This window comes from Sciurus vulgaris (assembly GCF_902686455.1).
Source record: "Sciurus vulgaris genome assembly, chromosome: 8".
Taxonomy (NCBI): domain Eukaryota; kingdom Metazoa; phylum Chordata; class Mammalia; order Rodentia; family Sciuridae; genus Sciurus; species Sciurus vulgaris.
The window spans coordinates 80,612,036-80,627,524 of NC_136468.1; the positions used below are offsets into that span (position 1 = coordinate 80,612,036).

The 15,489-nt window shown below is 36.2% G+C and overlaps 1 protein-coding gene across 26 annotated transcripts in view; it reads left to right on the top strand.

Annotated features, from left to right (window-relative positions):
- The window catches only part of HDAC9 (histone deacetylase 9), a 926,898-nt gene that overhangs the window by 543,949 nt on the left and 367,460 nt on the right, over positions 1-15,489 (top strand). For 18 of the 26 annotated variants that reach the window (XM_079152285.1, XM_079152284.1, XM_079152283.1 and 15 more), the window contains 2 exons: positions 3,978-4,109; positions 9,930-10,045. In XM_079152285.1, the coding sequence (XP_079008411.1) occupies positions 3,978-4,109; positions 9,930-10,045 (248 nt within the window). The remainder of the gene's footprint in view (positions 1-3,977; positions 4,110-9,929; positions 10,046-15,489) is intronic. The other 8 variants (XM_079152304.1, XM_079152305.1, XM_079152306.1 and 5 more) reach the window with 1 other exon arrangement.

Consider the following 15,489-nt stretch of genomic DNA (forward strand, 5'->3'; position numbering starts at 1 on the left):
TTAACAATATTGTACTGTGTAAGACAGTAACTAGCAGAGAGGATTTTGAATGTTCTCATCACAAAGAAATTATAAATTTTTTAGACAAGGATTACTTACGTATCCTGAATTGATCAATTCACAGTGTATAAAGGTAGCAAAACATCATACTATGTGCCATAAAGATGCACACTTATTAACTGTCAATAAAAGGTTTAAAGTAGAAGTAGTAGAAGTATTAAAAACATTTTTATATCTATTTCCAAGAGTAAAATTTATGGAAATACTTAGTATTTTCAAGCTATATATAGCACTCCCCAGTTTCTAATCATTTTTCCTTACCCTCTTTTGGGTACTCTGAGTATCTCTGACAGATGTTATTATCTCCTTTAATCATCCCAGAGTAGCAGAGTTATTAACAACTGCCGCTGACTGATTGCTCACCCCAGGGTTTCTTAGACTTGGCACTATTGATGTTTGGGTCCAGATAATTCTTTGTTGCAGAGATGATTCTATACATTTTAGGGTATTTGGCAGCTCCCCAATACTGATGACCAAAAATGTCTCCTCTAACATTGCCAGATAGCCCCTAGGGGCAAGTTCTTGCCTAGCTGAGACCCAGTAACCTATCCTATACTGGACATTTTGATTCTACTCTGACTGCTAGCTCCATTGTACTGTATTAATCAGGGCCCTGGTAAGAACAGGCCTATATGGCATGGGTTATAGAATTTAATGGAGGACTACTTAAAATGAAGTGAGCAGGATTAAAGGAACTACTTAAGGATGTGGAGGAACCAGAAAATAGCTGCAGCAGGAAGCCACTTCTATTCCCAGAACTAAAGGAATAAGAGGAGTAAATTGTTCTTGAGTGTCAGAGAGTTAGAGCCATGAATCAGGGGCCTCCAGAGGGAGGTGGAGTCAGAAAGACTAGAAGCTATGGCCATTGATGAGCACCATACCTGACAGAGTGCAGGATACTCTCTTCTCTCCTTCCTCTTTAATTGTTTTGCCACCAACCTATTCTGCCAGTAGGTTGAGCTCGGAAGAAATCCAACCACTCCAGCAAAGGAGTAGAATGGAGTACCTGCAGGAGCCAGCCACCATGGGCATGGAGAAGGAAGGGAAATCCAGATACAACTATCCCCATTATAACATGAGAAGTGGGGATTTAAAGATGTCAAGTAATTTATTCAAAGCCAGCTAGCTAATGTGTGGAGTAGTTGTTGACATGCACGTCTCTTCAACTCCAGCACTGCATTACTGTCATCTTAGCTGATTGGGATGAATGAGCTGATGTTCAATGAGACTATGAATTTCTCAAGGTCAGTGATTTTTATTAGATGGTAGATGCAAGACTAGAACACAGTCCTTACTCCTATTCCGGAGTTTACTTTCTTAAGATCTCTATGTTCAGCCCTTCCTCAAATAGACATGGGAGTAAAATCTATCTACCAAACTTAAAAATCATTTCTTTTGAAGGGCTTGTGAAATTATTGACTTTATGAAGAATGTTTAAATGGTATTTGCTGTTTTACCAAGCTGTCATCAGCTTTGTGTCTTGACGGCAGACACTGTTCCCAGCTGGTGTGGTGTGTTAGGAAAAGGAAGACAGGACTGAGAATCAGGAGGTCTGGGATTCAGTCCTGGCTCAGCCATTTCTAGCTGGGTAACCAACACCAATACTGCTAATAAAATAAATTTCACATTTATTCATTTACAGTCAGCTAGATCTTAGTTGTTCTTGGGTTATGATTGGCTGACCATGTTTTGTGAAGTGGGGAAGGTGTTAGTCTTTATTTCACAGATAAAGAATCAGGCTCAGAAAGTACTACAGTCTCACTGAAAATCCCCTACCTAAGAAGGGATGCTGTAGTCAACCCCAGATCTTCTCCCTGAAAACGCACTGCCTTTTCTACTCTACCCACTGCCTTTTGAATTGATTAATCAACTGACTCTGGACCACCAGTTTGTAGTATTTAATCCATTAGGTTTCATCATGAATTTCTGTCTATGTCTAAGTCTGAGAGTCTGTGATTTGACTCCTAAGGTAACAAGCAAAGCCGCAGAGGATGCCAATATAGTTAGCACCTAGAGACTCCCAGATCCCCATTCTTCTTCTAAGATTCAGATGAATCTCTTTTTTACTTCTAGCTTTTCAGAGGCAAGATTGATATTTTACATGAATTTTAAATGTGTACAGGGAAACAAAAATAAGTAAATGAGTACAGTTCAGTTCCATTTCTTACTTTACAGCTGGGTAAGTTGGGTGTTAGTAATTAAGATTTAGCCTTGTGCACTGAGGTAAAGTGGGCTTTCAGTCCCAGAAATTCTGGAAGGAACTGTGACATTTTTACTCTCTATCACTCTGAGTACAAGAGACATATTTCAGTTCTCTTTGACACTGAGATTTTTGTTCTCAGCCCCACCTCTGTATTTTCTACTTTTACAATATTTTTCAGGCCCCTAACATTTTACCTTTTCAATATTTTCAGGCATAAAATCAGGTATGCAACACACACACACACACACACACACACACACACACACTAAAAAATACTTAACTTGCTGACCTTTTTGTATTTCACCTTAATCTTTATTTCAAGTTCTTATTTCACCTAGCCAGTTCCAAGAAAGCAAATGTAAGAGTTTTCAGTACAAGTGTAAAGCTGCAGATAAGGGAAAAGAGAACAAAGAGAAAAATAAGTATAGATGTTTGAAGTCTGAAAGTGAAAGAAGGGAAAAGATTGTAAGATCCCCTTTTGATATCCTTTGTAAGTCTAGCAAAAATACAAATTCGTTCTAAAATTTTTTTCACTTATTAAGAAGTCTAGCTACATTATTAGATTGTATCTGCTGCAGACAGATAGTGGTGCTTTGGAAAATTATTTTTTATGGTGTTCATTCTTGAGGAGAGGTGGAAGAGCATTATCTTTGGTATTTAGAAGAATAGACCAGCCTTCTTGGGTACAGATCACTTTTACCTCTGTTACCTTGGGCAAGTTACTCACCCTGTATATTTTTTTTAACCAATATTATCACGATATAAACAGTATCTGTGCCATATGGATTTTTTATGGTCAAAGAGGTTAATATTGATAAAAAAAGTACTGGAACGTAGAACGCATAATATCAATATTAATTGTCATGAGAATTACCCTTTCTATCATCACTGTCATCATTGACTTCTATACAGAGACCCAAGCCAATGTTTCCATTCTTCTAAGTTGAATTATTTTAAAAAAACTAATAAATGATAACTACAGCTTCATTATTTAGAATAATGTAACCAAAGAAATAGTAGCATAAGTATGAATAATATTTGCATGTATTTTGGGTAATCTAATTCCAAAGTTTCACCTCTAATACTTGGTCAGTCTTCCTTTCTAGCCAATGGTATAATGAGTACATAGAAAGGTTTATTCATAGTGACTCTGGCTGGTTTGGTGTTATTTCACTGAGTATGTTTTCCCAGGGTTTTAGGTTAGAAGCTACTGACAAAGAAATATTCCAGGAGTCAGAATTAGACATAAATTATATGCTACAGAGGTGTCTTCTTATTACCAGAAGTCAGGTCAAAGTCTCAAAAATCACATTAAGTTACTGCTTTTGTGGTTATTGAGTTTCACCCTTGAGAGAATTAAGAGGCCTTACAATGAAGTATAATAAATCTTACTCTGACCCAAACATGATTAGTGATTAAACTTCCCATGAACGATCTCAATTCTGCTAGATAAACTAAGTAGAAAACAGATTTTTCCTCCCTTTGCATGTTCATGTTTAGATAAGTAGAAGAACATTTCACATGTTTCATAAAAATGATCACTATATTTGTCTGTTTAATTATTTTAGAGTCAATGCCTTATTTACATGCTTGGGTTTTTAAATTTGAGAATGAGAAGGGAGCAAGGAAAAAGTTAGACTCTTTTTTTTAAACACAGGAGCAAATGGCTCTTTATTTTTTAATTTTTATCTATTTTCTTTGTCTCAATCCCCAGCCTCTGAGCCCAACTTGAAGGTGCGGTCCAGGTTAAAACAGAAAGTGGCAGAGAGGAGAAGCAGCCCCTTACTCAGGCGGAAGGATGGAAATGTTGTCACTTCATTCAAGAAGCGAATGTTTGAGGTGACAGGTAATTGAGGATTGGGCAGTCATACGCTAACAAATGCTGGTAGCAGGAATTTTTTAAAAATAGTTTAGAATAAATATGCATGGTGCATATTAAGAGTCAATGTGAGGAGAAATATTTCTTGAAAGGAAATTTTATTGAAAACTCACAAATAGTTCAGTAAACCTTGCTATGCATTCACCAACTGTGTTAAACAGGAAATGAATGAAAAAACAGAGTTATGTGTCAATCAAGGCATGCCCAGGGAATACCAAAGCCACCTTATTCTTCTCAAAAACAGGCAGTCCATTTTGGGAATGCCAACCAGGAGACTATAACTTTTAATGAAATCTGATCAGAAATAAGCAGAGGGAGGTCCAAGAAGAACACTTCCCCCATGCTCAGACACGACTGTACAAAATGCATCTGGGAAAATTAAACTATGTGGAACAGCAAGACCTTGACTTTTCAACAAATTTACAGAACTCATAAATGACTTTATGTGTTTACTAGTGAATTGGGACTTATGGCAGGAGGGGGATATATTGCTTTTTATGAAGGGGAAGAAACTGTCATTTTCACTAGTCTCAAATGGAAGAGTTCATATTTTTTTAGCTGCCTGGTTAGTAGTGGGGTGAACAGGTTAGGAAATTCAACCTGATGTCTTACAAACCCCCTAGTCCCAGTTGGACCTGGTATGAAATGAGAGAAGACCTAAGGATTCAAGAACCAAAAAACTAGCCAAAATATTACTGACTACTGTTTATTGAGTACTTACTTAGAGCCATGCACTATGCCTGGTCTTTTCCTCTAGTTGCCTCAAGAAAGAAGTGGTGATCTGCAACCATTTTTCTCTATTCTCAAGGAAAATCGTGCTTTTGCCAGTGTAGTCGGTTGGTAGTAGTTCTCCAACGTCAATTTTTTGTTTTGTTTTGTTTTGGTACTGGGAATTAAGCCCAGGGCCTCAGGCATGCTAACCAAGTGCTCTACCACTGAGCTACACCCCCAGTTCATTTCATTTTATTTCAAGACATGGTCTCCCTAAGTTACCCAGATTGGCCTCAAACTTGTGATCCTCTTTGCTTTAGCCTCTTGAGTAGCAGGGATTATAGGTATGTGTAACTATACCTAGCTAAAATCTTATCCTTAGTGCGTTTTTAAAACATTACTTGTTTTCTGTCTCTCTTTTGGCCATGATTGTGTCTAGTACAGGGAGGTAACAGAAAGAATGTGGAAGTGGAAATGGAAACGTACATTTAAGTACAGAATACCAGTACAAATTAAAAGTATGATAGGCTGTTTGAGAAAAAAAAAATATCTCCCATTAAACCTTGTAATTGGCATTCTTTTGTGAAGGGTGCAGGTACTGGGGATAGAACTCAGGGTCACTTGACCACTGAATCACACCCCCAGCCCTATTTGTGTTTTATTTAGAGACAGAGTCTCAACTGAGTTGCTTCGTGCTTTGCTTTTGCTAAGGCTGGCTTTGAACTTGAGATCCTCCTGCCTCAGCCTCCTGAGCTGCTGGGATTACAGGTGTACATCACCAAGCCGGTTCTAGATTGACATTCTTATGTGAAGAAGAGTACTGGTGATTGCAATGGGAAAAATTTTCCTTGAGGGATTAAAATATTTTAAAAACGAACAATAAATAAGAGTTTTATGAGAATTTGTTTACCATTTTCAGTATAATCACTTATTAGTACCAATCTTATCTAAGTTTGAAATTCATAATAGAGATCCTTTGTGGGGCAGGGAGGTTGAAGACTGAACCAGTTTTAATGAATGTAAAAGAATAATAAACATTTCAGTTGCCTGAGGTAAATGGAGATAGGTGGCTTTTAATTGGAGAGTATAGATTCCCACTAACAGAAAAATTTGAAAAGAGAAAAGCGTATACGTTGCTATCTTTTACTGCATTGCAATCTTAATATATGTCCTCATATTTATACCCATATTCTTTCCTGTTTTCCTGTTAGTCTCGTCTTGGTCACAACTTCTCTCCACATTTTTTCTTTCTTAAAAATTACCATGGAATCTAGCTTTAAGCTTGTCTGAATCATAGTTAAACTAGTTCTCATTTATAAGGGCTCTGACTTATCATTTTTTCATTTGAGTTTCTTTATATTTAAAATATGATAATTTTCTGAATTTTGTGAGGCAGTGACTCCCCCTTTCATACATTATTTTAGAAAGTAACGTGCATATGAAGAGGACTTGTGCATTTATGAGCACACATCTCTGCCTGTGAGCCGGCACTTGTGGATGCTTTTCTAGATATTTTAACTGGCATGCTGCACTTACTCTAAATGCCTTTGGAGGCTCTGAAGTACCAAGACAAAGCTGTCTTCACCTGTGCTCCTTCCCATTTCTCTGCCAATTTTCATCACATTTGGATGAGCTGTATTTGGATCTCAATAATAAATACTTTGAGTCATCTATCAGAAACCACCATAGTGCAATGGCAGTTAAATTGCCATTGCTGTCATTCTGTTTCCTCTGTGTCTTTACTCGCTTCCCCATTGCATGGGTTTAAGTGTATGCTCTTCTTAAACCCATGCCGCCTCTCTCATCATTATGGTTGATGTGTGGAAACCACTTGCTATTTTTCTTTTTCAAATTCAAGTGTTTTCTGTCCCTCTGATTCCCCAAGGGCGTGTTCTTTTAAAATTCTCAGCACTGACATCCTGTGCCTGCAGGGTCTTCTCTGCCCCTCTTCCCTCTTCCATGACCCCATTTCATGAACTGCATTTCTTCAATTTTGCAACTTCTCTAAGATTTTTCCTCAGTGTTACTAGGAAAGTACTTGCTATCTCCTTTCAGATCCTATCCAATGTGATCCTGTAGACCCTTGATACAGCAGTTGCTGCCTTAAATTCTAATGCTTAGTGCAGTGATTCCTACATAAGGAAATACTGTTGTTTGAATATCATATAAAATAATATAAGCAATAGAATTTAAAATCAGTAAGACAGAAAAGAGTTCTAAAAATGGGAAAACATTTAAAAATATGGAAATGGAAATGAGATGGTAATAAAACTTTAATGGGAAACCATACTAATACTGGAAAGATAAGAGTTAGAAGTTATAGTAGAGTGAAACAGACATTATTACCACATGTACATATATGACTGCATGATTGATGTGATCCTACAACATGTACAATCAGAAAAATGAGAAATTATACTCCATTTACGTATGATCTATCAAAATGTATAAATGCATTTTACTGTCATATACAACTAATTAAAACAAATTAAAAAAGAGAAGTTAGGGAAAAGAAACTGCTATAAGATTTTTTTTTAAATTTGTACTTTCTTTATTAAAAGAAAACAAGATAAAAGACAAGGATGAAAAAGAACAATTTAATCAAAATGTAAGCAAAAAGTATAAAAAGAAAGGCAGTAAGCAAGATGCGTTCAAGCATTTTTATAATACTAATAACTTGTTCAAATGCTACAGTAAGTAACTGGCAGGATCAGAATTCTGTCACCAATGGCAATGCATATCTGAGTAGAGGAATATTTATAATAGAAGATTGAAAGTAACTGGTTGATTTGAAGGAAGGCAAGAAAATACTGTCTGGACATTGGGAGCTCCTGTTGTCTAGGTGACAGATGGTACGTGACAAACCTTAAGTTTATGAGTGGGATTGGCCTGCAATGAAGTGAGTTGGAGAAAGGAGGATTAAAAGGCATGATATGGGAAAGTGGTAGTTACAGAGAGTATGTGATTTCATGTGATGGAATGTGCAGAAAGGGCAATGGTAGGAGATGATAGTAGGCTCCCTTTTGGAGCTAACGGACATGGGGAAAGTTGTCTCAGTAAGATCCTCTGGCAAGAGTTTGGAAGGACATTTTGAGAGACTACTATAGCCACTCAGGAATAAGAAGAGATTTTTTGCCACAATTTATGAGAAAATAATGAGGACTTACACAAAAATGATTACAGTCAGACAGAGAGGAGGACAAATTAAAAGGACCTACTAACTGATTAGGATGAAGAAGAGAGTGAGGTTGATACCAAGGGTAGTGATATGGAGACAAGCAGGAAACACTGAATATTAGAATGCATTGGCATGGGAGACTGAAAGTATCCAGCATCCCACAGGAATTCAGGCTGAAGCTTAGGAAGCATTAAAGGCAAGGAATAAAATTTTCATGAGTGTTCAGACTAAAATGACATTTAAAGTCACAATATTGAGTCACACTGACAAAGGAAAGAGAAAAGGGATACAGCCACAAACTTAGATGAATGACTATTTTGGGGGATAGGTGGAAGAGGAGGAATGTGAGATGGAATAATGAACATGGAAGAAAAGACTGTTTCTGTATAAACGATTAGGACGATGAGGACAGATTTATCAAAAGCCTTCATATTTGGTGACATTTGAGAGAAGAGCAGTTAATAGCAAGCCACATTGCTAGGACTTGGAGAAAAGATGGGCACTGTGAGAGCAACTGGTTCTCAAGAATTATTAGCATGCTGCCTGAGTAGAGGACAGTCCCACCGGAGATGGAGAGTTGGAGATGCCAAATCATTGATGAAACAAAATCCTGAAGCAGTGGAAGAGAATGAGATTATGGGCAATGTGCTGGCCCTGGAGAAGGGAGAGGAAAAGAAAGAGTTTACCCTTGAAATGGGTAAGAAGACTGGAGGACAGAAAGGAAAGATGCTCATGGAAACCAGATCAAAACCCTCAATCTCTGGAAAGTATGAGGCAAGGTCATGTGTGCAGAGTTGGGTTTATACAATGTAAGGGTGAGGCAAATGAAAATTGTTGAAATAAATGAATTGTAAAAGGTGATGAGGAGGGACTAGGGTTTATAGCTTGATGCACAGCACTAGACTAGCATGTGTGAGGCACTGGGTTCAACCCTCAGCACCACACGAAAATAAATAAAAGTAAAAAAGATTGAATTTTTTTTAAAATAAAGAAAAGTAAAAAGATTGAATTTTTTAAATTTTTTTTTGATGAGGAAATGATTAGAGCTTACTAAGAAATTTTCCAAGGCTTAATAAGATGATGCCTCCAGCTAAATTTCTAGGACTTGGAACTTACTATTTTTTAATCAGATGCTTATTAAGTATATTAGTGTCTTCATAAATTGAGGTGCATATGAATTTTATGTCTAAAGAAGAAAGAGATTAGTTAAATAAATAGTCTGTATTGTTCTCTTAAGTTTTGTTAAAAGGAATTTCTTGTTATTTTGGTATTAACATTTTACATATTCAATTTAGACAACTTTTTATCTTCGGGAAAATAAGTTGTACAAACCGAAGGTTGAATTAAGTTGTACAAAGTCATCAATGCAGTGTTGTGATTTTACATACTACTGCATTTTCTTTATACAACTCCAACTTGCATGTGCTGTATGATAAGGTATAGCTTTAGCATATCCAATGAAGAGTAGTTTATAGCTTAGCATTTAAGCAGTTTTTTCAAACATAACATGAACTGCTCTGAGTTCCATGTGTTGATGACCTGCTTTTATACTGTGTGCAAGCTCATCATCTCTATCACTGTTTATTTTTTATAACACAAAAGCAAGTCAAACAAGATTCCTTTCTTTACTTTTTTTTCCTCTCATTATAATTCTTACTGTATCTCCTTACTTCTCTAGAAACTGTTGAATACTATGTTGTAGTTTTTGCAGTGAATACAAAGGGAGGAAGAAGCAATGGAAATTTTAGAAACTTCCCTAGTTCTTTTGTTTAGTGAAACATCGCTGCCCTTCACTTAGGAGTAGAGTAAAACCATGCCTCATGCTGTATGTCACAGTAACTAAAGTTCATCTTGGTATGTCACTCATAAATACATTTATACTTTAAAATGTTTTTCAGAATCCTCAGTCAGTAGCAGTTCTCCAGGGTCTGGTCCCAGTTCACCAAACAACGGACCAACTGGAAACGTTACTGAAAATGAGACTTCAGTTTTGCCCCCTACTCCTCATGCAGAGGTAAGATCTTTTTTTTGATTTGGTTCTTTTAAAAACTGATTCCCTGATTAGCTTCCTCATACAAAGTGATGTTTTGGAATTTCACACATTTTAAACCCATAAGGGAAATAAGTCATTTATTAATTGTTATAAATAAATATTATTTATGTTTCATTTGGGATGGAGTAAACTTGATCTTATTTATGAATGGGGCAGTTAGGGATGTTTGGATAACCAACAGGGTTTGGGAAGTGATAACAGGAGGGATTTGGAAGTGTAGAAATACAATCCTCAAATGGAACTTTCTTAGTGATCCTCAGTATGTACCACCCCAAGGTGTACATTTTGCTATTTCTACTTGTCAATTGGTTATTCTGATTGGAGTAGGCCCATCACACAAACCTCTCAGAAGTACAACCAACAACTAGGTGAGTTTTATCCAATTGACTTAAAGAGTAGTAACAATAATTAAAGGGCTTATTATAGTTGAGGGGCACTGAGCTCCACTGAGCCAACTCTTATTAAGTACTTATATGCAAACAATTTTACCTGGTGATGGGCATATGAAGATAAATAGATACATACTCTATTCTTTAATAAAGGCATGATAAAGGAAATTACATTAAAGTAAGATTCTTTATTTAGTGTAATTAATGATACTAGACAAGAGGAAAGTAAATGTGGTCAACAAGAATTTTTGTAGTTGCAGCATAGACTAAGCAAAGTCAGCAGTCTGAAAATAGCCTCTCTTGTGGAATTCACTATTTTGAAGTCACTGTTCATTGAAAGCCTTAATTCTTTTTTTTTTTTTTTTTTTTTGTCATTATGCTTTTTCCTTCACTGTGCACTCCTCTGTTCAAGGAAAGATGGTGTGATCACTCCCTATACATCACTGTGACTTGTTTCTTTTATCATATAGAGTCATTGGTACTTCGGGTCTGATAGCAGCATTTAAAATCTCATATCTTGTATTGCATCTATAGTTTTTAATGCCATGTGATTATCCAACCTCAACCAGAACATGTTTGCCTTTAAAAGAACTTACTCCACTGTCTCCTTACATGTGCCAGTTGATTTTAAAAAGTTACCTTGACCAACAGAAATATCTTCTAGACATTATGCCAAGATGTCAGTTGCTCTGTGATATCACATATATCATATGTACACAAATACGCACATATGCCTATATAATAAACTATTGTACATTATGAAATTTTATACTAAAATATAAGTATATGCAGAAACCCAGAAGTTAAATAAAGGACAAAAGCCAGTGAAGTTGCTTTTACTTTAAGGACATTTGTCTGCTTGAGTTTGAGCTCTGGTTGTCCGGGCCTCACAAAATCAGGAGATAGAAATCAAAGCCTAGTGCTGCCAAGGAGGGTAATCTAAAAGTTGACCCCCCAACACTAGACTGGGATCCAGAAGGCCCATATCTCTGCGACATTGGTGAGAGGTTCATCCTACAGCAGGCTTGGTTCAGAGCAGAGCAGGGGCATATACTCATTAAGAAGTTGAAACCACAAGTTGGTCCTTGTGTGATATTATGTCCAAGACCACGCAACCTTAAGTTGTTAGTTTGGTTTACAGTGACCCCATATTTATAATTTCCCAGGTGTCTGTGAAAGGCAAATGTGAGTCCCCCAAAAGGTACTCTCCTTCATTCTAGATCTCAAAAATTTCCATCCATTTTCTAAGAACCTTAAGTAGAAAAGAGAGATGTTATTGTTTGTGATGATCTTTCTGTTACTTAAAGAGTAACATTCAGGCATTTACATCTCATTATCTTTTCAGAAACATGATGCTCAATGGGATAAATGCTTCATGAATTTGCAACCAGAGACAATTGAGATTATTGGACTATTGGTTTGTTTAGTGTGATTTTATGTTACATTCAGTAGCATATGTAATTTTTAGAGATGTATTATCAGTCCAGTATGTTTCAGAAGACCACTTACACTGTGATTATATTTTATTAGGATTATATTTATTTGCAACATAATATTGTTTGGGAATATGTAGTGAAAGTTTACTTTAAAATGGCAAGAGGGTAACAAAGCACAAAATTTAGTGTGACTATTACCTTTCAGAAACCAGGAAGGGGTGGGGGAGATATGGTCTAATAGTTACTAAAGAAGATGGTATATATATTCCTTCATTATAAATACATATATATGTGCATATAATACTTAGCATATAAGAACAATCAAGAAATACACAGTGGTAAGATTGGAAATAGATTTCTGTATTTACTTCAAGCCTTTTATGATCTATTAAATTAAACCTCCAAGATTGTGTGACCTTCATACACACAACACACACACATACACATACTTAAAAATAAAAGAGCATGTAAATTCATGAAGTTTGCTTATGTTGTTTGAATCCGTTTTATATTCCTAAACCCTTTACTATCACAAATTGTCTGTTTAGATGCCTTAGCTTTTCAGCTAATTGTTCAACATATTCTGCCACTACAAACCTTTCCTTTCCCCCCACCATTAAAAAAAGAAAAACAAAACAAAACAGAAGGAAATGTGATTTAATGGAGTTTAAAAGGGTAGAGGTATTTCTTCAGGTCAGTGACAGGACATTCACCTCCAAAGCTGGAAAGACTAGTTCAAAAGCAAGCAGTGACTTACCTCATAATGAATTAATTGTGTGCCTGAACTATGATCCAAAAGGCCAGGTGGGCAGACCTTTATGCACTGATGGGTAGCCTCTCTGTGGCCCAGAACAAAAAATGCAACCCTGATGGCTAACATGTGGTTTTCTGCTGCATTACATTTACAGAGATCTGTAGGGTAATTCATTCTGGACAGATGAGGAGGCAGCAGAATTCAGACCCAGACTGCCAGCGAATTAATATCCTAGCTTTGTAACACTAAATGCTTCCACCTAAACTAGAGAAAAAAATATTTTTAGCTATACTTGATTAACTATCATTTAGAATTGGGTATGGTTTTTATAGCTGTCTTCTAAGATTAATAGGATAAGGATTTCATAGCAACAGAAATATTTTTGTGGTACAAATTATTTACATCATTTTATGCTCAAGAACTTAGTTGCATACTTCATCATTTACAAAACAGACTTTTTTCTGCTATCTTTGCTAAATAGCAAAGGCAAGTTTTTATTTTATGATAGTATAATAGTATATATTTGAATGAATTTTCTCTTCTATGACCATAAATAGAAAAGCATGCCACCTAATTCTTTCAGAGCCCTTGTAAATGATTGGGATTCTACCCCCTTTTGCTGAGTAGGAAATATAAATGTAAGGCTACATCTAAAGTTCTTGAGCCCCAGTTGAAAACAAAGTTTTCCATCTCATAATTTAGATAAAGGGAAGATAGAAATCAAAGAAGAATGTATCCAGAGTCCAGATTTGGGAAACAGCACAGTGTAATAGAGCACCAGGGGAGCATTCAGAGGCTGGGTATGAACCTGGCTACAAAACCAACCACTCATGATCATTGATCAAGTCTCCAAACTTCACCAACCCTTAGATTCCTGATCTAGTAGTAATGCCTGCACCAACAACTTGGTTGCAAGGAATTTGTGTTCAGAAGGCAGGTGGTAAATTGTGAAGTTAGGAACAAGTTCATTTTTGTTATTATCAGTGCTGACTCTCAGTAGGGAAAATTCATTAGCTTGTTTGTCTTCAAGCCAGCAGCCCTCAAGTGAGAATGAGTCTCCATCTGCTCTGACCGCTTCTGTTCCATTTCTTCTATTTCTTACATATGTCAGTCCCAGAACTAAGATTTTGGAGCTCTTGTTTTACTCATTTGTAAACTTGGTTGTGGAGCTACTCAGAGGTTTCTGTTTCTAACTTCTGTCAGAGATGTCTTTATCTATCTAGTTACTTTATTGTTATTATTGTGGGCCTGTGGTTTCAAACGTGTTTCCAGCATCATTACTTTAGATTTGGTAAATTTATTTGATAGCTATTTTAACAGTAGCCAAGCTGCTGGTTTATTTCTAGTTGAACATTAGTGGCTGTCTCTGCTCTGCTATTTTTTAAATTTTTTTTTTTTGCAGTAGATACAAATGATTTTTTAAAGGATTCTAATAATAAGGTTAAATGTTCTAAAATCATCTGAACTATCACTTGTTTTGCCCCAGTCTCACATGACTCAACTACCTATTGTTTCATAATAGCCGTTGTGACATTTGCTGTAAATGTTATGCTTCCATCTGAGTGGGTGTAGAGCTATGGTTTTAGATGGCAGCAAATAAAACACCCCCTTGGAAAAGAGGTTGCTATGACAAAATAATCATTTACTAGGAATAACATGAGCCAATATTGTAAAGCTAGATTTTTAACAAAACATAAATGCAAAGCTTAAAACAACTTTGAACTGCAAAGCAAATCCTATCAAATGATTTTTTCTTTTTTTAAATCTCACATACATTCTATAATAGTAATGCATTCTTCAGAGTACAGTAAACATGAAAACTTAGAGATTTTTACTACCCAAATAATTTTATCTTTCATTAAGGAAACTTTTAATTTTCTATCAGTTGTATAAAAAGAGTAGGAATAAATACAACCTTGAAAAACAATACTCAATCCATAGACAAACATTAGATGATTACAGAATTTTTATCTAAGTATGGGCAAGATTCAGGAATTTGACACCTTTAAAGTCAAAGTTGATTGACATTTATAAGCATGTCGTACTCTGTGCCATTCTGATAGATTCAGCTGGTGCCTGATAGAGCTAGTCAGAGGTTCTTCAGTCTTAGGCTGAAGAATCTGACATCCAGGGAAGATAGGTGGCTGACTAGACAGACTCCCAGCTGGTGAGTGTTAGAGTTCAAGTGTAAGACACATAGACCAACTTTACTAGTCCAAACTTCTCACCAAAACTCTTTTTCTTTTCTTTTTCTGATTTTTTCAAGAGTATTGTAGATAAGTTTGGACAAAGAAAAAAACCCAGAAAATTCTACATTCACTTTTCCTATGAACTTCTTTAAAAAAATAGGTGATTATTTATGTAACTAGTATTCCATCAAGGGTCATTGGTTGACTTCTTTTGCCCTTAAGAGTAAGAAAGGTGTTTATTTAGCTTCCTCAACTGCTTCTCTTTTCCTCCCTCCTTCTTTTTAATCTTTTTTCCCCATTTCCATTTTCCTTGTGCCACATGCAGGCATTCTTCTGCATTTTTGTTCACATGGATCCTAGCATAGTATGTATTTTTTGCTTTATATCCATGCATTTTACTAGATCTAAATGGCACAGCATTATGTACCTCATTTCCTTTCTTTTATCACTAAGCATGTGTTATAGACCCAGTCATATCTGCATGGATACTTTTAGTCACCATAAAGATCTGGTCAATGCTGCTCCATTTTATCTTCCTGTTCCTCAGGTAGCTGTGCTGGCAGCCTCCAATGCCCACCCATCACCAAAAAAACAATGCTTCAGGATATACCCATGGATACCCTGAGAGCTTAAAGAG